The sequence below is a fragment of the Macaca fascicularis genome, chromosome 16, assembly GCF_037993035.2.
Source record: "Macaca fascicularis isolate 582-1 chromosome 16, T2T-MFA8v1.1".
In the NCBI taxonomy this organism is placed as follows: Eukaryota; Metazoa; Chordata; class Mammalia; order Primates; family Cercopithecidae; genus Macaca; species Macaca fascicularis.
Window position 1 is genome coordinate 67,367,383 of NC_088390.1, and position 25,315 is coordinate 67,392,697.

At 53.6% G+C, this 25,315-nt stretch overlaps 1 protein-coding gene across 7 annotated transcripts in view; it reads left to right on the plus strand.

Annotated features, from left to right (window-relative positions):
* Positions 1 to 3,381: 3,381 nt before the first annotated feature.
* The window catches only part of CRHR1 (corticotropin releasing hormone receptor 1), a 53,009-nt gene continuing 31,075 nt past the window's right edge, over positions 3,382 to 25,315 (plus strand). For 6 of the 7 annotated variants that reach the window (XM_045375889.2, XM_045375885.2, XM_045375886.2 and 3 more), the window contains exon 1: positions 3,382 to 3,634. In XM_045375889.2, the coding sequence (XP_045231824.2) occupies positions 3,602 to 3,634 (33 nt within the window). In that variant the 5' untranslated portion in view covers positions 3,382 to 3,601. Of the gene's footprint in view, positions 3,635 to 25,096; positions 25,214 to 25,315 lie in introns of those variants that run through there. The other variant, XM_065531753.1, reaches the window with a different exon arrangement.

Here is a 25,315-nt window from a genome sequence, read left to right on the forward strand (position 1 = left end):
GTTTTTGTATTTTTAGTAGGGATAGGGTTTTACCATGTTGGCCAGGCTAGTCTCGAACTCCTGACCTCAAGTGATCCACCTGCCTTGGCTTCCCAAAGTACTGGGATTACAGGCGTGAGCCACCACATCTGGCCTTTTATTGCATTTTTCTAATAATTCATTCCCGCAGTGTTTTGCAATCATATTGGCCTGTGACAGATTAGACATTTTAAAATACGGAACCAGTTATTTGCCACAGTTGTCTGAGAAGTATGGTTCCAGACCAGCAACCTTCCCAGGATGGTTAAGCCAGTGGAACCCCACAGGCAGGAGGTGCCTACTCAGCCGTGCCTCCCTGGGTCTCACCCATCATTACATCAAATCTGTCTCTCCTACTGTTTGGAAGGACATGTGATTGTCTTTTATTCCTGTTTGGAATCCTCACATTTCTCGTTTCTTCCAAATCTGGCAGATTAAATGAATGAAAGCCGATTCCGCTGCCAGCCTGGACAGGAAGGGGAGAGGGCAAGGGAGGGATGGGATGAGAAGAGAGTTTGGAAAAGGCCATGCTGGGAAAAGAATGCTGGGATGGAGTAGGAGCCTATCCTGAGGAGGGTGTGCAGAGGCTGCTTTGGCTGGGGCTGAGAGGGGAGGAAGGGTGTAGGAGGGAGGGACAGGGCAGACACTAGCATCTTCACTAAGCCCAGCAGATGACAGCCAGGCCCTTGAAGGTGAAAGGAGGTAGTTTCAGGACAAATGAAAAGGGGATATTGAACCTTTTTACAGAGGGAATGTTGAACGCCAAACTCTCATAACCCCCCTGAGGCTGCCAAGGCCCAAACTATAAATAAGTAGGTCGAGGAATGAGGCAGAAGCCTCCCTCCCCTCACCTGTCAGTCGGCGGAAAGTGGTGGGGTGGAGGTTAAGTCAGTGAAATCAACACAGACAGGATGAAATGAGCTATCTGTAGATGCCACTTCAGAAAGCGAGAAGGTCTGACTCCTGGGCAAAAAAGTCAGGAAGAGCAAGACTTGATTGCAGTCCAATCGATGGCATTAGCATATTTAAAGATCATGTCAAGGGGAGGATAATGGGGCTCAGAGAGGCAAAATTTGATGGTGTTTATTAAGCAGAGAGAAACACAGAAGCTGGAGCCATCTAGTCCCTAGAGAGCGTGCTCCAAGGTGGGGCCAGGGAGGGAGCGAGGCCTTGGCTGGGCCTGGGCAAAGCTGCCAGAGGACCAACCGGCCTCCTCTCCTCTGATTCCACAGCCTACTGCTGCTGGTGAATTTCTGATCAAGAATTCTGCTCCCCACAAAGAATTGCCTAGAGGGTGGGACCAAGCTGCCCCTCACACTTGGGCATCCAGTCCACTCCATCGTGATGATGAGGATGATGATAGTATTGGTGACTACAGCTAACCCTCATTAAGCTCTTGCTATGTGCCAGGCTCCGTTCCGAGCGCTTTACAAATATCAACTCCTTCAAACTCCCCAACCACCCTCAGAAGTAGCGTTTCTACCCCGACTTTATAGATGAGAAAATTGAGGTATTGTTAAATAATTCTCCAAGTTTATACAGCTTGTAAGTGGAAAAGCCAAGATTCCAACTCAGGCCGTCTGACTCCAGAACCTGCAGGACATCAGACTGCACCGCACTTAACTGTTGTTGGGAACAGTTAGTTGTCCATCTGCTTAGCATGTCCATCCCTTCTGGGGTTGACTGGGGCAAGTCAGTGCCCACCTCGGCACAAACAGCTCCGGAGCACTAACCTAATGCGGGTTTTGCGACTCAGGACTGTGTGCTTCACCTAGAAAGTGCCAGGTGTGTGGATAAGCCATGTGAGCAGCTGGCTTCCTGGGCAATGCCCCTCCCCACGTCAATGTCCCAGGCCCCCTTAGGGCCCAGCCCTCCAGGCACTGTGAGCTGGGAATCAGGAGAGGAAGGGACTAGGCTTACCCTCTGTGTACCTCCATTTTCTCACCAGTAAACTGTGTGTGTTGCATCTTATGATCTCTTAAAATAACTCCAGCTCCAAATGAAGGCCAGTGGACCCATGAACACGCTGGCTCTTGCCCAGTGTGCTGAGAAGTCAGCAGGAGAGAGGAGTAGGGTGGGCACGGCAGGGCACAGGGTGCAGGGCAGGTGGGTTCTGTTTGATTTCAAAGCCAGCTGCCCGCCGCTCCAGGTGCTCTGGTGTAGCCCACAGGGGCTGCATTGGCCAGGCGGCCGAGGCTTTGCTGGCGGAGTGAATTTTTCTCTACCTCCCAGTGACTCCTCTTCTCCTATTCTCCCTTTTCAGCTCTGGTAGGAGAGAGGAAGAGCGAAGAGGAAGTCAAAAGTTCTGTTCATCAGGAAGGGCTGGGAGTTCCTTCCTGGGATGGGGAGCTCCGGAGCCAATCCAAAAGACGGCCCCGGGGTCTGGCGGGGAGGCCCACCGCTGCCCTGAGGGCTCGGCCGGGAGGGGGCGCTGTGTCCTCCCCACGCCCTGCCCGCGGGCTCCTAGCGGCGTTCGCCGTGCTGCAGCGCAATGCGCGCCCGGCTTTCCCCTGGGCAGCGTTCAGTGCCCGCTTGTCCTGCAGGGCACCGCCGTCTCCCTTTCATCTTGGGGCTCCCAGGTCCAAAGGGTTCCCAGATCCAGCCTCTTGCCTGAACCAAAGTGGCCAGGCACTCAGTTTGTAAGATGAACGAATGAAGGAAGAAACCAAGGAATGAATAAGGGCTCATCCTGCAGAGCGTTCGCGTCTCAGCGCGCACCAGGCACATCAGTGCCAAAGGTGCTGGGGGTCGGGCCCAGCTCCCGGCGCGGCTGGAATGGGGGCGGCGAGGAGCTCCTCCTAGCCAGCCGCAGGGCGGGAACTGCCCAAACGCAGGTCGCAGCTTCACCCGGTTCCGCGGGGGCTCCGCTCAGTAGGGACCGCCCTGTTCTCTAGCCCCCAGTAGCCTCGCCCTCATAAATTCACCTGAGCACCCCTGCCCAAGTCCCCCTAGAATCCTTGGACTTCCCAGGCCCCGACCTCGGCCGGGCGGAAGGCTGACCCTCTACCGCGGCCCCCTTCCCCCATCCCCGGCTTCTCCCCGGGCTGCGGCGGCCGCCACCGCTGCCAGCGCGCCCCGAGGACTGCCGCAAACGCGGGCGCAAGGAAAGGGGATCCTGGCGGCGGGGCGCAGGGAGCTGGCCGGGGGAAGGGGAGGGAACCGAGGAGGCGAGGAGCGGGGAGGGAGCCGAGGGGCGAGGCGCGGAGGAGGGACCGAAGGGGAGCGGAGGGGAGAGGGAGGGGGAGGAAGGGGAGGGGACGAGCTGGGCGAGGGGGCGGGGAGCCGAGGCAAGGAGCGGCGCGGACCGTGGGGGAGGCGGCGGGGGCGAGGCCGGCAAGAGGCGGCCGCGGGCCAGGCTGAGTCGGGAAACGGCGGCCAGACTTCCCCGGGAAGGGGCGAGCGAGAGCCGGGCCAGGCCGGGCCGCGGGGCCGGGGAGCGCCGAGCCGGGCACCTCCGCACCAGGCACCGACCGAGGAGCCCGGCCGCCCACCCCGTGCCGCCCGAGCCCACAGCCGCCCGCCGGCCCCTCTGGGATGTCCGCGGGACCCGGGCATTCAGGACGGTAGCCAAGCGAGCCCGAGGATGGCACGGCATCCACAGCTCCGGCTCGTTAAGGTAAGAGCCCGCCGGCCAGTCCTCGAGCGCTGGCGTCCCGGGCCCCTGGCGGACGCGGGACGGGGCTGGGCTGTGAGTGCGATGGGGGCGGGGGCGCTGGGAGAGCCGTGCTCAGGTCCCGGAAGGCTGGGCTCCGGGGCAGCCTAACTCTCGGGACCTTTGGAGCCAGGGTTGGGTAGGCAGGGGGAGACTCAGGTGAGACAAGAAATCGTGGCGAAGCCGCCGGGATGTTGGCGGAGGAGGGGGTCCGCCCACCCGGGTAGCCGGCTCCGCGCCAAGAATCGCTCCAGGCTTTGGGGCAGAAGCCTAGGGGAGGGGAGGTTCCACCTCCCACACCCCCCTGCAGACCCCGGCCCTGGGACGGGAGGCTCTGAAGCGGGGCTCCCCACCTCACCCCAGAGCCCCCGCACAGCTCCCCGACTCCGCACGCCCCCGCCCTAGTCCTGGGAACGCGTCCTGCCCTTTCCCCTCCGCGGCAAGCTGCGAGCCCGGGGAGATGAATGCCGCCCGCGCCTGCGAGCCCTTGATCAATATCGCAGTCTCAGGGGAGGAGACGGTGCCTCCGGCGGCGGTTCCTGTTCCCCCACCGCGGCCGGGAGCGCGACGCTCGCTCTGCAAGCCTGGGCACCCGCGATCTCCGCGCTGCGCGGCCGACCCTGCGACGCGGATCGGGCGCTGGAGTTTAGGAAAGTCGCCAGACCGCACGTCCAGCGTCTGCCCGCTGAAGTTCGTGGGCGGTGGGGGCGGCCCGCGGGTTGTGTGAGCCCGGGAAGGGCTGGGAGGCCGGCAGTCCGGCCCGCCGCCCGTGCCAGGCGTCACTTGCAGCCCCGAGCGCTTTCCAAAGCGTTTTGGTCTTGTAGAGTACAGGCGCGCCCGCTGCAGTCGGCCGGAGAGGCGGGTGGGCCTCTGCGCGGCTGCCGGGAAACCCCGCGCCGCGCCAGTCTGGGCATCGCCTCACCCGGGGCTCGGGACTCCGCAGGGTCCGCTCCAGCCAAACATAGACACCAGCTTGACCCGGCTCAGGGCATTCAGAGCGATTACATTCGAGAGACTTCGGTGGATTTGGGGGAGGGGTGTGGATTGGCGGAATTTCATTTTTCCATCAGTTATTAAACCAACTGGTTTGAGTTAAGCCACCAAGATTTTTAAATGCAGCAGCTGCTGCTTCCTTAGTTGAGACGTTACAAGTTACTGAGATTTTTCTCTAATCCTGCCCCTCCCCCAAATATTTATAAATTGATTCTTAAAATGACCGAGGTTGGTCTCATTGAACCCACATCCCCTCCCTCATCCGGTATCTGAGGGCTAGGGATGAACTCACAGATTATTTTCTGGGCGTTTGAAGTGACAGACAGGTGAGGAAGGTAGAAGAAAAACATCCAGAGAGGTGGAATAGATGGCACTGAATGGTAATATTTTCCAAAAGTCTCGTGTGTACCGAAGCCAGGTCTAAATGCACAAACCAGTTACACCAAATAGTCAGTCTTTTAAATGGATTCAAAGGATTGAACTGTGGGTGTTTTCTTTCTTTCTTTCTTTCTTTTTTTTTTTCCAGGTTTACACGGAAATAGATCAATGTTCTTTTTCTGGCCTTTCTTAGAATTGTGTGCAAATCTCTGTTTAGAATGATGATGTTTTCCTTTTTAAAAAGTATTTTTATTTCCGTTGCTCCTACTAGATGGTAGGTATTTGCCCTTTATGCCTGGCCTAATAAACTCAGTAGGCATTCAATAAACACCAGATGAATGTGGGGCAGTGAGTGAATGGCCAGCAAATACTGGTTTCAAATGTTGGTTACAATTAAATAGTTGCTTTTCTTCTTTTCTTTATGTAGCATGTACAATTCCCTGAGCATTATTCTAATGTTGCTTATTTGCTTTGCAAATATTAAGTCATTTAGTCCTCCTAACAGCCCTAGGAAGTAGGAATTATTCGTGAGACACGGAGAGGCTAAGTAACTGGTTCAAGGTCACACAACCAGTGAGTAGTCAGAATTCAAACCCAGACACTCTGATAAAAGGCTTTGTTTTGTTTGCTTTTACCAGAAAATATCCTTTTTTTTTTCTTTTTTTTCTTTTTTCTTTTTTTTGAGACAGGGTCGAACTCTGTTGGTCAGGTTGGAGCGCAATGGTGTGATCATGGCTCACTGAAGCCTCAACTTCCCTAGGCTCTGGTGATCCTCCCACCCCAGCCTCCAGAATAGCTGGGACCACAGGCATGCACCACCACACCCAGCTAATCTTTGTATTTTTTGTAGAGATGGGGTTTCCCCATATTGCCCTGGCTGGTCTCGAACTCCTGGGCTCAAACGATCAGCCAGCCTCAGCCTCCCAAAGTGCTAGCATTACAGGCATGAGCCACTGTGCCTGGCCATTACCAGAAAATATTCTAAGCCACTTAAGTTTCACTGTAGAGCTCAGCCAGATGAGCGCTCAGGTAGTTTTGTCAGCATGAGAGTATGAATCTAGGGGATTTAGGGTTAATCCCAAATCCAGCTCTGTCCCCAACAAGTCAGCTGGGGTTGGGAAAGGGCTCCCTCTGGGGCCTGTATTGTGGGCCTCACACTATACCGCTTATAGAGTCCTGGGGGAAATGCGTGTGAATGGGGAGAGACAGGGTGTGTGAAAGTGTGCGTGTGAGTGGGGAGAGACAATGTGTGTGAAAGTGGCCGTGAGTCAGGAGAAGACAGAGAAGACATTGTCTCTATCCCCAGGGAGGGGCAGGGGCCTGAGCACCTCGGAGTCAACCACACACCCACTGCAGCTCTTTGTAGGGAGATGGAGTGTGGCTCTAAACATGGACCCCCGTGTCTGTGAGGGGTACAGAAGGCAAGGCCTCTCGGTGGGTTCTAACAGGAGAGTGAGCTCCCAGGAGGGAGCTGGTTTTATTGCTATTGTTATTCTTACATAAGCAATTTAGCAGCAATAGGCAAAGTTTGAAAACCAGAATGGAAAATGATTGCAACCTCACTCTCTTAATCCGGCTGCTGTATAATTCATTTAAAAAATAACCCCCTTCTCAAGCACCTGTCTGGGCACAGCTGCGGCCGTTGGGCAGCCCTGTCCCCAGTGTCACAGCCCAAGTCTGTTTCACGTTATTCCCGAGCCTCCGCAGGAGACTGTCAATGTCTGCGTGTTGCCTGTGAGTGAATGGACTTTGCCATCCCTATATCGGTGCATATCTGGGCCATTTCCAAGTTGTTTCTTTGATTAAATGATATGGAGCCAGGTTTTCGAGGGGAGCGTTGGCAGGAGGCATGAGGAACGCGAAACAGTGAGCCCAGGGTGGGCCAGTGAGCTGCTGTGGCGTACGGGACTGCTGGCCTGGCCACAGACTGGGGGCCAAAATGGGGAGTGGCGAAAGCCAGGCCAAGCCCCTTAGATTTGAAATGACCAGCCATAGAGAGGAATGTGTAGGTTATGGAAAAGTAGAACACTCACCCAGAGCCAGTGAGGACGAGCTCAAGTGGAAAATCCATTTCTCACCCTCTCTAACATTGGCTCCTCAGACAGCATCGGCCTGCAGCTGAGTTCAGCCACATATAAGGAGTTTGGGGGTCAAAGGTGCCACCAACCCAAGTGCCCATGTGGCCTAGAAGCAAGCGGTTAGGTGCTGGGCTGATAATTGCAGCAGCCATTGAAGGGGAAAGGCCATCAGGCTGGGAGTCAGTGAACCTGACTCTGGTCCCAGCTCTGCCTCCAATCAGCTGTGTGATGACAGGTTGGTCACTTTCCCTCTCTGAGTCACAGCTTATCTGTCTGTAAACAGGGATATTGGACTGGATTCTCTGTTACTTCTCATGTCTCTGTGAAAGGTCTGTGTTTTCAAATACTCCTTAGGGACATGACCTCACATAGAAAGAGGCAGGTGCCACCGATTGGATTCCCAGCTCTCCCCCTTCCCAGCTCTGCTCAAGCTGAGGGACCTTGGAACATGGTACTTGGACCTAAGTACTCTCTCTGGGCTTCCTTGTCCCCAGCTATAAAATGGGGGAAATGCCTAACTCAGGAGGTTGAGGTAAGGACAAAAGGAATTAATACATGGAAAGTGCCTGGAACCGTTCCTGGCACAGTCTGCTTTCAGAAAAATCTGCAAGGTGGCTACTCTCAGTGGAAATAAGTTAATGCAGGAACAGCAACTAGCAGCTCTTGGACATGCAATATATTATACATTTTCTGCATCTTTTACCCTTCACGGCACTGGGCCTCATAATCCGTTGCACATAGTAGGTGTTTAACAAATGTTTGTCGACTTCATGGATGGTTTTGTTGTTGCTTCTTCTGTTTGGTATTGTACAATTGGAAAGAACTCGTTTCTGTTCCCACAGGATGCAGATGTCATGTCAAAACAGAAGGCTGAGAGATGTTCAAACCACCCTAGCAGAAAAGCCATCTCTGATGCAGAAAGGACTGGAACTCCCCCTTAAGCCCACTGTGGTTATTAAAAAAGAGAAAACGACAGCCAGCCAGTGCGGCACCCCGGTGATCTGGAGCATCCCTTGAGGGTAGAGCCTCAGCCAGTGAAACTCCAGCGCTTTTGCTGTCTGGAGGAGGGCAGGTCGCTAACAGTGATCTGGGCCGTTTCTTCCTCAGTGAAAAGAGGGAGTAGGGTGATCTCTCCCAGCTCCGATTCTATCCTAACCACTCACAGTATCAACCAAAGAAGGGTGAGCCCATTTTGAAGGTAAAGCCAGGTCGAGATTTCAGCTGCAGTTTTAATAGTCAAAGAATGAATTCGTTAACTACAAATGATTCTTTTCTACTAAATTCAGGGAGGTCCCTGTCAGCAGAGTCCCTAGGAATTTTTTTTTTTTTTGAGACAGGGTCTCACTCTGTTGTCCAGGCTGGAGTGCAGTGGTGCGAACACAGCTCACTGCAGCCTCAACCTCGTGGGCTCAAGTGATCCTCCCTCCCACCTCAGCCTCCCCAGTAGCTAGGACTATAGGCATGCATCCCCACACCTAGCTAATTTTAAAATTTTTTGTAGAGACAGGGTCTTGTCATATTACCCAGGCTGGTCTCGAACTCCTGGGCTCAAGCAATCCTCCCACCTCAGCCTCCCAAAGTGTTGGGTTACAGGTGTGAGCCACCGTGCCCAGCCTGCATTGTTTTAAAATGCTTGTCTTTGGACTTGCTGCTCTCGGCCAGCCATCCCTCACCCCACCCAGTGTGGCAGTCAACATCTTCTTGTATGGGTGGGAACAGCAGATGAAGCCAATGTGTGCCTGAATCTTTACTCTGCCCTGAAGCTGTGGGCAAGTTGTCACTCTGCACCTCAATTTCTTCGTCTGTCTAAAGCGGGGGAAATAATACCTACTTTATGGGATAATCATAATGACCACGAGATGCCAGGTGTGAAATTACGCACAGTTGCACAGTGTCTGGCACACAGTAAGTGCATAATAAATATTAGCTATAGTAATCACTTAATAAATCTTACCAACTTCCTCAGTCTAAGAAAGGCCATGAAAAGGAAGAGTGGTGAGGGATGGGGGTAGAGGAAGGGTACTTGGTGTACAGAATCTCCTGCTGCCTCAGAGCACTTTTCACAGTCCCTGGGGAAAAGGGATCAGCTACCAGCCATCAGCTGAGCTTGAAGGTCATGGACAGACCTGAACATCTCTGATACGGAAAAACCTGACAATAAAAGTAGATATGTAGGGAGGATAATACAAAATGATTCACTCACTGATGTAAACAATCATTTTGAAAATAACTAGCTGGATTCTATTAGACAACAGATTCTTAATCACTTGTTTTCTGAGTACGTGGCATCCGCTTCAACAAAATTGAAAGGATAGCAGGAAGGGAGGGAGGCGGACCTCATGAAACGGGCATGTCAGAATCTGGCTATGGAAGACGGGTCCCCTTCACGTCGAACTGCGGATTCAAATGCTTTAGCCAAACATGTTCTTTGGCGACTGTCCACCCAGCAGCAGTTTCTGGGACAAATGAAGATGTTTGTGGCTGTTCTTTCTGCCCTATGAGCACAGGCAGTTTGTCTGTCTCACCTGCCTGGCGCTGCTGGGCCCAGAGAGCAGCCTCAGCGAGGTGCTTTGAGATGGGGTTTGTGGGGTGTACACCTGCCACCTCCACATGTCAGCTGGTTTCCAAGCCCCAGCCAGTCTGGTTGGGAGCCAGTGCGCCTAGGTCAGAGCCCAGAAAAAAACCAGCTAGACGGGTCCAGTCACTTCATGGCTGCAGAACCAGGGAGGCAGGGCTTGTTCTAGACTGACCGCTAGACTTCAGAGTCTACCCACTGGAGTGTTAAGAGGTAGTGGGGGCTATCAGGAAGCACAGCGGGAACCTTAGTTGAAGCTTTGAGTGCTGGGATGTCAGGGGCTTTAGGAGAATTGGGACAATATATTGGTCATCATCCCCGGTCAGTACCAAAGCCCACAGAGCTGAAAGGCACCTGCCCGGGGTGAAAGGCTGGGACAAGTGATGGCTGCAGCATTGCCATTTCCAGTGGAGAGTGTTCTCCTTCTGTGATCCATCCATCTCTCCCTGCCTGTTTTCCCAGCCTCTTTGGCAAGGTGTGTGAAGGGCTCATTTCTAGAAAGCCCTTCCTAGCTCAGCAGAGGCCAGAGGTACCAGGCTGGGCGGGGAGCCTGTGCACAGAGACAGGGAAAAGGAGTGTGGTTGGGGGACAGGGGGCTGGGCTGTGTGGGCTGGAAAAGCAAACCGGGTCCAGGAGGGGTTTTACCCTGGGGGAAGGGCTGCAGGAGAGGCTAAGGCCATCTGAGGCACGGTCCTTACAGGTCCAGGCCCCCTGCACTGGGGACCCTGACTGCACTGTCAGAGCACGGGTCTAGGAGGGTGTCCAAGAGTCCGCTCAGGGTGGATGATTTCGTTCTTACAGAAGATGTGGAGAGACAGACAGACAGACAGTGAGAGAAGCAGAAGGGGAGGGAGAAGAAAAAGACGTACCTGCCTGCCTCGGTCATTCTTGCTTTTTTCCTTCTCCCTAGCAGCCAAGAGAGCCTGGGCCCGGGTTCTGAGGCCAGCGGTGGCATCTCCTGGAAACTTCCTCTCTGTTTCTCAAAAGAATTCCTCCACCTATCCCTATCCTGGTGCCTGGGTGCCCGAAGCCGTCCTCAGCTGTCAGGAGAACCTTGGGCATAGGGATGCCCTGAAGGAGCTCTCCCCACGATCCCAGTCCCTCCCACCGTCCCCAGGGCTGCTCCTCCTCCCCAGAAGTAGGGTGCAGAAGGTATAGAATCTGTTGCCTCTGTGGGCCTATGTGTTTCTCAGTGGGCATTCTCAATCTCTCTCTCTCTCTCTCTCTCTCTCTCTCTCACACACACACACACACACACACACACACACACTCACACACATGCTGGGACCCTGGCGAGTGAGCTACTTTGCAGTGTTCATAACACCCGCACCTGCCACCCCCCTCAGAGGCCACTGTGTGGTCACCACCTCACCTCTCCTCTAAGCACAGCCAGACCTGCATGGCAGGTGTGCAATGCCACCTCAAGGCCAGGGTTGGAGGCTGACTTCCAGAGGAGCAGCTGAGCACCCGGGGACCACGGGCTTAGCCAGGTGAGTGGCTAGCAGGTTAGACAGCCTCCATGGCATCCCTTGGCTGCCCGTGCCTGGCTGGGAGCCCGAGAGGCTCAGCCACTCCTTCATCTTCCCAGACAGGCAGGGCAAGGCTAGTCCTTGGAGTGAGGCTGGTCCTTGTGTCCTGGGTTTGGTCTTGGCCTGAGCCACGCCCTTCCCCTTCCTCTTTCTGCCCCCGACTCTGCTCCTGTCCCTTGCCCACGCCACCCAGGTTCTTCTAACCAGGTACACTGTTTACTGGCCAGGTGCACCATTTACTGAGCTGCTCTTGCACTAAGGCCCACACAAGTGACCCCACTGAGTCCTCCCATCCCCTTCTAGAGGGGAAAGAACCTGACTCTCCCCAAATCTCTTGGCCCTCTGCCTGAGTTGCACTGTTCTCCTTCCTTCCCTGCCAACCACCACTCAACAGAATATTCATATCTGACACTTCTCTTACAGGAGCTTCTGCCCCCAGGTCTCTCTGTGCCAATCTTCATCTGTCATGTCCACCAAAGCCTTCCTGAACTGTCCCCACCTCCTCCTCCAGGAAGCCCTCCAGTCTAAATCTGTCTCTCACTGGTTGTTCTTCTGTTCTCACCTCGTCCTGTCCCCTGGTGTGAGCCTCTAGCTCATGGTGGATCCTGGGCTGTCCCACAACATGAGGTCTTACAGCTCTTTGATGTGTCCCCCCTCAGGGGGTTCAAAAACACCTACTAACCAGATTCCACATGGATCCCTGGTGACCCACATCTAACCTGAGCCCTTGTTCCCACCGTAGATTATGAGGTCTGCCTAGACTAGAAAGATTCTCTTATGAAACAAAACAACAAAACCTCTGTGTGCCCAGAACTTAGTCCAGAACTGTGCACACAGTAGGTGCACAATAAATGCTAAACTAAATGGAGGGCCTCTCTCTGCTCCCGCTCCCCAATGAACGTCTGTCTGAGTGTGGAAGTGCTATGGCGATAGAAGACACAAGTGACAAGCCAGACAGATAGGTCCCTCTCTGCCTCCGCATGTGGATTTGTGACTCAATGGCTTATCAAGGGCTACACTGCGGCGCGGCTTAGTAACATTAAAAGATTCCAGCACTGCCTTGTGTTCCGCCTCCGGTCCCCATAGCACCGAGGGCGTTGTCCACGTGCATGCAAGGGCAGCATTTTGCTTCATGAGCAGTTCTGGACAGGGATGGTGGGAGATGTTGCTAGAGGGAATTGTGGCGCTGGGCTTAGAAACGAAGGGACAAGAAGGTCTCAGAAGCTGGGGCCTCCAGAGAGCAGGGCCAGGGCGCTGTAGCCCCCGAGTGGGGACTGGGGAGGCGGCCTTGGTGGCATCCTGGGGTTCCCTCCCTGGTGCTGTCCTGGTTCTGCTGGTCATGAGACAGGAATAGCCAGGCAAGGCAGGGGTGCCAAGAGCACCGGCGTTCCTGGTACCTTCGTGAGATCCTGTCCGTTGGCATCCCAGCCCTCCAGCTCCCTGTGAGTCGGTGTTAAGGGGCAGCCTGGGGCGTCTTTCTCTTCTGATGGCAGGGGCCTCATGGCCTGACTGGAAGCTGCTGCAAGGCTGTGAAATGGCAGGGGCTAGGAGTGGTGGGGGCTCACATGCACCCTGGAGGAAGGACCACTGTCCCTAAAGCTAACAGGACAGGAGGCCTGGGGTTGGAGCTGGCTCTGCCCCTTCCTTGGTGGGTGACCTTCGGCAAATCACACGATCCCTCTGGACCTTTGTGTCCTCTTTACTGTACCGACCACAATGCAGAATGAAAGAGAAAATGCCTGTGCTGCGGCAAGGGGCCTGCTCCCACCGAAGGTCAGTGAGACCTGCTGTTTTCGTGGGTGGGAGTCCCACCCCAGGACTCCCCCCAAAACTTAACCCAACTGTCACTCAAGACGCACCTCCTCCGTGAGGCCTTCCCCGGTGAGCCAGGCATCACACTGTGTCCTCCAGCTAAAGCAGGGCTCTCAAACCAGCTGTGCAGAAGGACCACATAGATTTTTCCAATCCGTGGCAGACTGGCATGTTGTCCTGCTGTGCAGCCTGCACCATGTGATTCACCTGGCAAGTCTGACAGCATCTGAATTGGTCTAGACTCTGTTTGATGAGATGAGTCCTGACTACATCCTCGGATGTCACCGCAGGGACGGATTCACATCAAATGCTTACTTTCCAGTTTTGTACTTCTCAAGTTGTAGACCAGGAACCAATCATTGGTTGGTTGGCAAACTTAACCAATTGGACCAGTCCTCACCACCCTTTGAATAGTGTGGGCCTAAAGCCCTCCTTTGGGGCCAGAATTCACTGCCTGGCCCAGATCTCTGGTTCACCCTTCACACAGCCTGGCCCTCCTGCCATGCTTCTTGCGCTTGTGCGTCTCCATTGCATGGATGTGAGTGATGTAGTGGCTCTTTCTGGCAGCCAAGGCTGGGTGACGGAAGAAGGAAGAACCCTTGTCCGGGAGGAGGAAACTCTTTGGTTTACTCAGACTCCTTACCCAGTGGTGGGTTCTGAGCAGGCCCCTTCCCCCTCCTTGTCACACTCATCAATCTGCACTTGTCACCAAGGTGAGCTGAGGAGCCATGATGAGTGGTCGCAGCCCCTAGTGGGGCAACGGCAGCCTTGCTGTGTGTGGGTTCCCCGAAGCTCACAGGACTTAGCCCCACACTGGTTCTACCCTTTGTCCCCGCATTCATCCAAGGGAAAGGAACCCAACTTCCCCAGGGCCCAGGACCTGGCTCTGCCTCCTGCCTCTGAGGTGCCGGCCCTGGGGAGGCTCTGGTGGAGCTTTGGCTGGGTGAGCTCAGCTTGCTGACTCTGGGAAGAGGCTGCTGTTTGAGCTCTTTCTGGGCTGCCTCATTCCTCAACTTTGGCTGCATCAGCAGGCAGACCTTCCTGCATCTCCCGTGAACCCCATACAGGAGGAGATCTGGAGGAGCTGGCAGCAGGGCCAGGACAGAGTGAGTGAGGGGGAAGGAGTTCCCATCTGCCCAGCTGGCCAGGAAAGGTCATTTCCACCAGCCCCCTGCCTTCAGACTGAGGCCAGGAGGTGGGAGACCGACTGATCCAAGGTCTCACAGGGCATTCACTGAGTACAGTCCAGGTCCTCTCCCTGCCTTGAAGGTGCCTCCCTCTTGTAACCCCACACACTCTTCCCAAGGTCCCCCCTACAGCCACCTTCCTCCCCCACCCCACCCCCATAATGGGCAGGCAGGCAAGTGTCTTCAAAGCTGAGATGGAGCATTGCAACCCTCCAACCCAGGGCTTCCCAACCTCAGCACTATTGACATTTGGGGCTGGATAATCCTTCACTGTGGGGGCTGGCCTGTGCATTTTAGGATGTTTATCAGCATTCCTGGCCTTTACCCATTAAATGCCAGTAGCACCTCCCCCTTCCTGATTATAGCAACCAAGAATATCTTCAGACATTGCCAAGCGTCCCCCGGGAGGCAAAATGGCCTCCAGGTGAGAATCTCTGAGCTGGCTGAGTTATCTTCACTTCTGTTGATGCTTCAGAATCACTGGAGAGCATTTTAGAAATATGAGGGTCCCTGAGCTCCCCACAGGCCTACTGAACCCCCGTTTTGGGGGTGAGGTGTGAGAAATGGGATTTTCTGTCTCGCAGGTCAGGTGTTAAGCACTGTCTAGAGATTCTGATTTTGTCTAAGTCACTGCCTGTACAAGCAGAGAATCAGAGGACGGGGCCGTTGCCTGTTTTATGGACGACTGTCTGGTTAGTCCTAATTTCTGCCCTAAATATCCCTGTTCGGTGGGGTTTGGTGGTCCAGCAGCCCCCTTTAAACTGACCTCTGGCCTTGGAAGGCAGTCATTTCTCCAGGAAAAACAGCCCCAAAGCCTTTAGCATTTTTAAATAAAATAGAACCTAATTTCCAGCCACCAGCTTCACTCTTCCTTCCTGGCCCTCTGTAAATCCCTTTTAAAACGCAGCTCCATAGAGGACATCTTTTCTCTGCCGACACTGAAATCCCCCTCACTTTACACTTGTCAGAGAGTGGCTGAGCTGAGAGCACAGCTGATAGTGTCACCTGCGTAGCTGGTGTCTCTACGGCTGTCCCCACACCTCAGCTCTGCCTCCCACCCCCTCAGGGACGGTTTCCCAGTGTCTGGGAGCCACTTACAGCTAACAGCTCCCAGGAGCAGGCACTGGATCAGAACCCCGGGCTGGGCTCCCCTCTTTTGTGAGAGCCAAACGGAGCCCTTCCTGAGTTCCATCCATTGGCAGGGTCCTACTGGTGTCTACTCCCCCCCGTTCCTACTTCCAGCTCTGGGGGAGCTGGGCTGCAGCCAGGAGCCAGAGTTTGAAAGGCAAAGGAAACCTGTACTCATGTGTCTTTTGGCGGATCCAGGCTTGTGACGAGGAGGAGGAGGGAAGGGAAGGCAGGCAGGGCAGGCAGGGAAACAGGCTGTACTGCCCAGGGACAGGAGCATGGCTGCAATCCCAGTCCCTCCATCCCTCTAGTTACTGCAGTCAAAACCCTGGGTAAGTTACCATCTCTGGGTGCACCAGTCTCTCGTCTGAACAGTGGGGAGATAGTAAAGGCTCTGGCTTGCAGGGGTCGAGAAGGATTAAATGAAGAAATTCACAGGGCCTGGCACTGTGCAAGCCTTCAGTAAAAGCTGAAGAAAGAAAGAAGGAAGAAAGGAAGGAAAGAAGGGAGGGAGGAAAATGGAAGCCAGGGAAGACCGAGAAAGATAGGGTAGTTAAGACAGGGAGAGAGGAAGATGGGGAGGAGAGAGAGGCAGGAGGCTGAGAAGGCACGGGCTACAAGAACATATCCATGAGTGAATCTGAGAGCAAATCATACTAAGATGAGGAGCAAGCGAATGCATGAGAGGCAGAAACGGAGGGAAGACAAGGAGGATGGTAGGTCAGCCATGCTCCGGGCACCCCCTGCTCCCATGCCCAGCAAATCTGTATCATTGACCCGGATGTACACTCCACTTCTGTAGGTGACTGCTGCTGGCTTCTGGGAAAGAGTGGTGCTGGAAAGTGGGGTGCATGCCCTGAGCGGGCAGGGGGCTGGGCAAGGGGCACTTCTGGGGAGAAAGGCCCAGTCAGGAAGGAAGAACGTGCAAGGTTGAGTAACAGAGTGGCGTCCATTGGTGCCGCCTGCGCACCAGCCCCATGCTGTTTTATATGCACCACATTGTTGAATCTCTCCAGGAGCTTTGGGATGTGAATATTTTATCCCTGTCTGCCCCGTTTACAGATGAGGAAAATGAGGCTCGGAAAAGTTTAGTGATTCTCCCAAGGTCACACAGGTAGGAAGGAGTGGATAAAAGATTCCAACAAGCATCTCTCTAGCCCCAAGTTTAGAGATTTGAATTTCTACTCTCCTGTACATCCTGGAGCCAGGGCATATTCCGACCTGGAAAGGAACGTAGCTCCCCATGTGACCTCCCCATTCTACAGATGAGGAAACTGAGGCGGGGAAGTGACTTCTCTACCATCATGGAGCAAGTTCAGCAGAGTCAGAACGCGGTCCCAGCCCTGTGCTTCCCACCCAGAGTGCTTTTCCCTCTAGCACACCCTTCTGGACTCCACGGCGCGGGGCTATGCCGGGAGCAAGGAGAGGAGAGGGAGCTCCTGCTGAGCGGGAGGAACAGAGAGGAAAATGAGAAAAAGGAAACAGGCCCCTCACAATCTCCTACTGGGAATCATCATGAGACTCCATGGTCAGAGGGGGCAGAAAGTGAAAACCCATCTGTTCACTTATTCAGTCATTTATTCATTCAACAAACATGTTAGGGCCTGCTCTCTATCGGGCCCCACTGAGGATACAAAAATAGCCAAACAGGGGCTGAGCATGGTGGCTCACGCCTGTAATCCCAGCAGTTTGGGAGGCCAAGGTAGGTGGATCATCTGAGGTCAGGGGTTCGAGACCAGACTGGCCAACATGGCAAAACCCCATCTCTAATAAAAATGTAAAAACCAGGTGTCGTGGTGGGTGCCTGTAATCCCAGCTACTTGGGAGGCTGAGGCATGAGAATCTCTTGAACCCAGGAGGTAGAGGTTGCAGTGAGCTGACATCACGCCATTGCACTCCAGCCTGGGCAACAAGGCGAGACTCTATCTCAAAAAAAAAAAAAAAAAAAAAGCCAAACACAGACCTTGCCCACAGGGAGCTTATAACCCAAGCTTATAATAGTGCATCTGGAACCTCGGAAGGGCGTGTGTGACTCTGAAGCTGGGGTCTCATGGCCCTCGCTGCCCTAGGGTGTGGGAGGCAGGTGACCCACTATTTCTAGCCCTGCTGCAAGGCTTTCTTAGGGGAGCAGAGGCATGAAGTAGCAGGGAGGGCGGGCAGGGGACACCCTGAGCCGGGGCCCCAGGGAGAAGGCCGGGGGCGGGGACACCCAGGCATCCCCCCTCCCTTAACTGTAGGCAGGAGATTTTCCTTTCCATTTTTTCTTCTCTGTACAACAGCAATTTAAGTTAATTAAATGTAACAATAAATTATTTCTCAGCTGCCTGGAATAAATCTTTCAGTGCTCACGCACTTTGAGGGGAAGCACTGGCTCTTTGCCTTGAGATGGGGACCGGTTGTGGCTGTCACAGAAAGAGGCTGTGGGAGGAGGCCCAGGCCCAAGGCAGGATGGGGAGAAGCCTGGGCAGTCAAGAGGGCTGAGAAAGGACCCCTGGCATCGCTGTCCTCTGTCCATAGTCTAGTTTTACTCTGGCTGGTCTCCATCTCTGGGTGGATGGGAAGAAGGTACCCCATGAGGGTGACCCTCTGCTGGTACACATCTTGCAAGTCTATCCCCCACTGACCCGTCCGCTTGGCACTTCTATAGCAAGAAATTCTGCAGAAACCACACAATTGCATGTGGGGCCTGCCCTGCTCTTATATTCAATTAGTCCATAACTACAGATATATCCCCCGTAGGTACAGAGACATTTCTGAAGAGTTGATTGCACAGATGCTTTATTTCTGCAAACCAGATCCCAGTATTTAAATGCAACGGGGGACCCAGCTTTTTAGAGAACTCTTCATTTATGACCTCATTTCTTTTTCGGCATTTAGATTTTCTTCTCTTGCCTTTGCTTAAAATAGGCTCCACCTGAAGACAATGCAAAGCAAAGCAGAGTCAGAAGGGTCGGATATTGGGATTGTGGAGCCTGCAGGACCCCAGGACCCAGGACCGTGGCCAGCAGATGGAAAGTGTGGGCTGGGGCCCTTGCCTCTGGGGTCGCCAGGGAGAGCTTCAATCTTGGCCACACACTGGAGAGTCAGGGGCTTCTCTGGGCCCCGAGTCAGGGTCTGCCAGAGTCTCCCAGGCCAGGGAAGGCAACAAGGCCTGGTTTCGCCCTGACCCGCTGAACTGCCTCTGTGGAACAGGTGGCTGTCGGCTGTCTCGCTGGGATGATGAGGGTGACAAGCTGGCATAATTCACTGCTCAGGAACCTGCCACGGCACTCCAGGCCGACTGGATCCATCTCAGCCCAGTATCTGAGGCTCTCCACAGGCAGCCTGCTACATCCCCACAAGCTCAGGACCCTCTCCTTGCCAGGAAGGCCCTCTCCCTCCCTGTGACAGCCACATCCACTCTGCCCCATCCTCCAGCTCACCTCCCCCAGGAAGCCTGCCCTCACGGCCATGGTGCTGACCCATCTGAAACTCCATGGTCCCCTGCCCTCAGTCTGCACCTCATCTTGCCATCATCATGTACGTGTGTGTCTGTCTGTCCTTCCCCATCTCTTCGGAGTTCCTTTCCTCTTTTCCAAATCATGTATACATAGTCCTGTACTCTTTGAATGAAGGATCCTAGACCACCAAGGGGGTTGGAGACACCACTCGATCCAGTGGATTTCAAACCTAAAAAGCAGGAAAAACTCCTTCCCAAAGGAAGGCTTCCTGAGAAGGCAGAAGGACCTGGCAGAAAATGAGGAGAGGCCACGTCCTGCCTTCGAGGCCTCCCCCAGGGCCCGGAAGGGACATCAGGAAAGCTGCTCCAGGCCAGCCCTCTGCAATGGAGGCGCATTCTGGGGCCCAGAACAGCCACGCCGTGCTGATGAGCCTGCTGATGCTTGTAGGGACTTTACATGGCAGAAGCAGCTCTCCTGGTTCCCGTCAAGTGGCCCATCTCCCAGTGAAGGGGGTAAGAAAGACCACATTGCCCCCACTGCGCAGATGAGGAAGTTCAGCCTCAGAAGAGTCAGGTGACTCACCGAAAGCCACACAGGCAGTGGCAGGACTGCCTTGGGGCTCAGCAGAAGGGTGAGGAACTGTGTTGAAGGATGGCTCTCCAGCTGTGGCTCTGCCAAAGGCCAGCCGGTCCCTGACCCCTGGGGGCTCTGGGGGCTCCCCCAAGCTGAGCATCAGTGCTAGCTGTGAAAGGAGAGGGAAAACAGGCTCCCTTTTCCCTGTTCCCCAGGAACTTGTAGGAACTAGGCCTGAGATGCCTCAGCTGCCTCCAGGCCACCCTTCCCTCCCTCCAGTGGCCCTTCAGGACCCTCCCCAAAAGGTTAATTACCGAATCATCACATCAAAGGAAATTGCACTTTTGTGCCTTAAAGACCAAACTGAGCTTCAGCAACACGGTTATTTATGGTCTCTAATAAGCATTTTCTGGGTGTGATTAACCTTTATGCCAAAATCACACTGGGAATTGGGATGGCAGCTTCATTCCAGTCCCATTCTGTGCTGGCCCTGGGGGTGGGGGTGTGAGTAGCAGCTGCAGCAGACTGGAGCAGGCCATGTCAGAGCCCGGCCCTCCACCCGCTCCACAGGCTCCTGCACCACCTCCTTCTCCCTTGCCCATCCCTTCTGCCAGAGCCCTGTCTTGACCTGCTCCTGGCCAGCCAGAAGGCGCGACTCTCCTCATGGTTCATCTCCTTGAAAGACAGGCAGGAGCACCTGCTTGCTGAATCCCAGCTCCTAAAAACCGTTCTGTGACACTGGGCACATCAACTACCCCAGACTTAAAATGGGAGCGTGATACCCGCCTGGTCTGCTTTCCCTTCCATGGCAGGGACCCTCTAGATCTTTGGCAAATCCTTTTACGAGATGCTATAATTGAGCTGCACACACCCTTGGCCTCAGATTTTAACCTTGAAGGTTTGGCTCTTTGGTGAGTGGAGAGATTTGTAGCTGAGATGCAAGTTTTATTTGGGGCCTTGGAGCTGCCAGGCTGGTGCACGGAAGCAAGGCATTAGCCGGTGGGTGAACCTCGTGCTCTGCCAGCTTCAGCTTCAGTGCCGTTTTGATTTTCTCTACTAGTTGGAAGATAGTAAATCACATGAAGTCTTGAAAACTTGTTTCTGAAAGGAGCGCCAGTGGCTGGGGCTGGTGATGGAGTGGAAGAGCAAGAGGCATCCAAGAAAGGCCAAAAGCACTTTGGTTTGATTTCAGAGAAGATGACATGTTCAGTTCACCCCATTTACCATATGCTTCAACTGTAGTTACCACTGTTTGGGGGGTGCTAGTTGTTGGTGAGAAGTGGAGGAAGCCAAGAACCCTCCCCAGGAAAATGGTTTTCATCACACACACCGACCGCATTTATCTGCAGATCTTCATACTGCCTGTTCCCCAGGTTCAGAATCTCCGTTTTTTTGTTATTGTTGTTTTTGTCCGGGCGCGATGGCTCACGCCTGTAATCCCAGCACTTTGGGAGGCCGAGGTGGGCGGATCACCTAAGGTCAGGAGTTTGAGACCAGCCTGGCCAACATGGTGAAACCTCATCTCTACTAAACACACAAAATTTAGCTGGGCGTGGTGGTGCAGGCCTGTAATCCCAGCTACTAGGGAGGCTGAGGCAGGAGAATTGCTTGAACCCATGAGAAAGAGGTTGCGGTGAGCCGAGATTGCACCACTGCACTCTAGCCTGGGCGACAGAGCGAGACTCCATCTCAAAAAGCAAACAAACAACAGAATTCTCCGTTTTAAGGGGAAACAAACAATATCCTTGAAACTTTGTTCCTGCCAGTGCAGTAATTGCCTGTTGATGGAGATAGAAAACCACAGTGAAGCTTGAAGAGGAGATCAGCAGATGGTGGAAGGAAATATGCAGGAAATCTTGGGACTTTTCAGAGAAGTGTGATTCAGGAATAAGGCATAAGCCCTCACAAACCTTCCCCAAAGCAAGAGGTGGCACAGGCACAGATTCTGCTACAGAGCAGACCTTTCTGGAGAGGAAAAGGTTGGTTTGGGAATTTTAAGAAGCATTTTTCTTTGCATAATGCAACACCAGTCCTCTGTGTGTCAAAAATGGCTGTGTGAACCATCACATTCAAGAAAGAGACCCAAGTGTCAGGGTTCTAGGCAGCCAAGGGCAGACTAGCCCTTTGCCTGGTATTTGGCTTCGTTTTCTGACACATAAAGATTTGCTCTGCTCCTCTGTGCATGCCAGGACATTAAGATGCAAAAATAAGAACTTACAGCCTGTATATTTGCCATCTAATTAGTGTCTTGGGTCCTAAGTGCTTTGTGCCGAGGTGGTTTTAGTGCACTTGGGCTGGTCCAAGGGCTCTACTTGTGAGCCTCACGAGCACAGGGTCCAGTGGGTGTACAGAGTGCACTAGGAAAAGGGATACATTGGAGGGAGAACTGAGCTGCTTTGCTTTGGAGGGTTGGGCAGGTACTGCTAAGCGGAGGGGCCCTGGAACTGGCGTCTGAAGAATGGAGAGTAGACAGGTGACCAGGAGGGTGGCACGGACTGCATGGGCAGAGGGTTGCAGACCTGAGAAGGATCCCAGATACTGGGAGATGATAAGTAATTGGATGGAAATAGAACATGATGTGCCTTCGCGGTGGGGGATCTGAAAGACCAGAGCACGAAGCACAGCTTAAGGATTAGATGGATAAATGGAATGTCAGGCAATGGGGCTGATATTGTCAAATAGGATGTCTTCAGTTTCTTTTCTTTCTTTTTTATATATTTTATTTATTTATTTATTTATTGAGACAGAATCTTGCTCTGTTGCCCAGGCTGGAGTGCAGTGGTACGATCTCGGCTCACTGCAACCTCCACCTCCTGGATTCAAGTGATTCTCCTGCCTCAGCCTCCTGGGTAGCTGGGACTACAGTTATGTGCCACCACACCCAGCTAATTTTTGTATTTTTAGTAGAGACGGGAGTTTCACCATGTTGGCCAGGCTGGTCTCGAACTCCCGACCTCAGGTGATCCACCTGCCTCAGCCTCCCAAAGTGCTGGGATTACAGGCATGAGCTACCATGCCTGGCCAGTGTCTCCAGTTTCTTTAATTTGCCTGCGGCTTAGCTGGCTCTGGGAGCCCTAGTTTGATAGAGAGAGAGAAAGAGAGAGAGAGAAAGAGAGAGAGAGAGAGAGTGTGTGTGTGTGTGTGTGTGTGTGTTGGGAGGTGGCGTGGGCAGATGTGGGGTGGGAAATGAGGAGCAAAGATTTCTAGTCCCCTTCTAGAATAGAAGGGGTCTCTGGCCCTAGCATCTGAGCTGCCCCTCTCTGGGGACAGGGCCGAGTCTGGGTCCCTGCTGATTGCTGAGCGGGCAGTGCAGCTTTGTCATGAGAACACTTTGCTTTCTGCTTAGCTGGCAAGAGCCACCGGCTGGCCTGGTGGCCTCCTCCTCTCTCTACTTCTGCATTTTCACTTGGAAAATGAGGGTAAAGATAGTTCTCCATCTCTTTGGAGACTGTGAAGTTTAATTACTGATTAATAAAGTGTTGGAAGTTCCTTGAGGCCAGAGAGATGAATGGGTTTGTTATCATCACTCCTGAGTCCCAGGAGCCAGTTGGCTAACCCCAGTGCCATCTTGCTGAGTGTCCCGTGTGCAGAGCACAGGGTGGGGGTGTGGAGCTGGGGTTGTGCTTCAGAACCTGGAGCTTGGTGCAGGGCAGAGAGTCCCCTGTGAGAGTGCCAGCGAGGGAATGGAGTGAACAAAGCCACTACAAACTCAGGCACTACAGACTCAGGGGACCATGTGGGTGAGTGATGGGTAGTGGGAACCAGGCTGTGACGATGAATGGCCACTGTTCCCCTGAACCTTGTAATGTGAGTGGGAGAGAAGGGAGCAGAGTCTGCCTTCATCATCAGGACAGGAGTGGGAGGGAGTGGGTGTCGTGAAAGGGGTTGGCCCTCGTGGAGTGGGGTGGTGTGAGGTAAGGGAGAACATTCCCAGCAGGTGAACATGGAAAAGGCAGATCAGTTTGCTTGTAAGGATAGGGGGAAGGTCCTGAGATCTGAAAAAGGTGAATGGAGAGGAGTCCAGGGAAGAGAGGATTGACAGCCCTGGAGGGTATGGGGTGGGCAGGGAAGGAGGAATGGAGTCTGGCTTGGGAAGACGACGCATGAGCAGGACCCGACTGGAGTAAAGCAAGTGAGGCATTTCCTCAAGCTCACCCCAGAAGGAGGTGCCAGCAACCTCAGTAATCACAACAGATTTTTTTTTTTTTTTTTTTTTTTGAGATGGAGTATTATTCCATCGCCCAGACTGGAATGCAGTGTTGCAATCTCAGCTCACTCCAACCTCAACCTCCCGGGTTCAAGCAATTCTCCTGCCTTAGCCTCCAGAGTAGCTGGGATTACAGGTGCCTGCCACCACGCCTGGCTAATTTTTGTATTTTTAGTAGAGACAGGGCTTCACCATGTTGACCAGGCTGGTCTCAACTCCCGACCTCAGGTGATCCACCTGCCTCAGCCTCCCAAAGTGCTGGGATTACAGGCGTGAGCCACTGTACCCGGCCGTGATAGATAATATTTTAATATCATTCCTGACTTTTTCCCTTTTTGCCCCAAGCTCCAACATGGCCCGGCACTGTTACTGAGCCTATTTTCCTTTAAAGAGTTTTTGATATTTTGCTCATCATGGATTTTTTGGTGTTAATTTTTATTTTAAAAAAATATGTTAAAATATTCTGTATCTTGACGACTAAGTTTTTCGATGCTCCCTTCACTTTTACACTCACCACATGGAGTCCCGGCCCCTTGCGAGAAGGCTGCGTGCTGCCTGGGCTGACCACCGACTTGCTTCTAGCCTACACCCTAACCTAGCAGCTTTGCTCACTAAGGGACTTGACAAGCCCCTATCTCTCTCCCAATCTCATTTTCCTGCTGTGAAATCCTAAGTTGGCTTCCAGAGCTAAGGGTCTGTGTCTGAGGTTCCTTAGTGAAATTTGCAGTTGGTTACGGAAATGGTCTGGGGCTGAGACACCTGGCCATGAGGTCGGGGACCTCAGAAGGAGGGGACCCCAAGAAGAAACAGCAGAGCAGTGATGAGGAGAGCAGCCTCCCATGACGCCTCTGGGGCTTCGGGCTCACCGCCCTGTCTGGGAACTCTGCTGGTGGCCGGGCACCCAGCGCCCCACAGCCAGAGGCAAGGGCCGGTTACAATGCTCCCCTCTCCCTGCCCCTCACTCATGCTTCTTAATCCCTTTGGAATCGAATCCCAGGGGAAACAGCCACTTCTCTTCCAACAACTAAAAAAAACCCACCAAGTTCAGATCTGTCAACATATCCTTCTTGAGTGCCTATTGTATACCAGAAACACAATGTCATTCATTCATTTCTTCAGCAAAATTGAGTGCAATGAACAAAACCTCTGCCCCCACAGAGTATGCAGGGCTATTTGAAGGACTTCTACATACATACATCATGTAAGCTTAAAGGGGGTGGGACCATTATGCCCAGTTTTACAGGTGAGGACACTGAGGCACACACAGGTCAAGTCACCTGCCCATGACAACACAGCAAAATGGGGGGCTGGACACTCGGCCTCTCTCTTGACTCTAACCCTGTCGGGAGGGGGTAATGTGATGGTTGTGTGGGTGGGTTTAGTTGAAGAAGGGTCAGTCCTCCAGGTATAGGGCCTATGCCACTCCCTTCCCAACTGGGCTAAAATTCTGGAATCAGAGTGACACGGAGCCTTCAGGGAGGTTAAAGGGCAAAGGTCTGCCCTAGAATAGGGTGCCCGTCTTTCCAGACACATTTATCCCTTACCGCTCTGTGCCTCAGTTTCCTCATCTGCAAATAGGCACAGCCACACCAGCCCCAGGGAAAACTGTGTGCCACGGCAGATGTACAAGAGCTTGATAAATGGTGAGGCACAATTTGTGATGACGGATAATTAGGCAGGCAGGGATGAGGGCCCGGGAAACAGTTCACAGAACAAGAGGCCAGCTCTGGAGGGAGGGAGGGAGG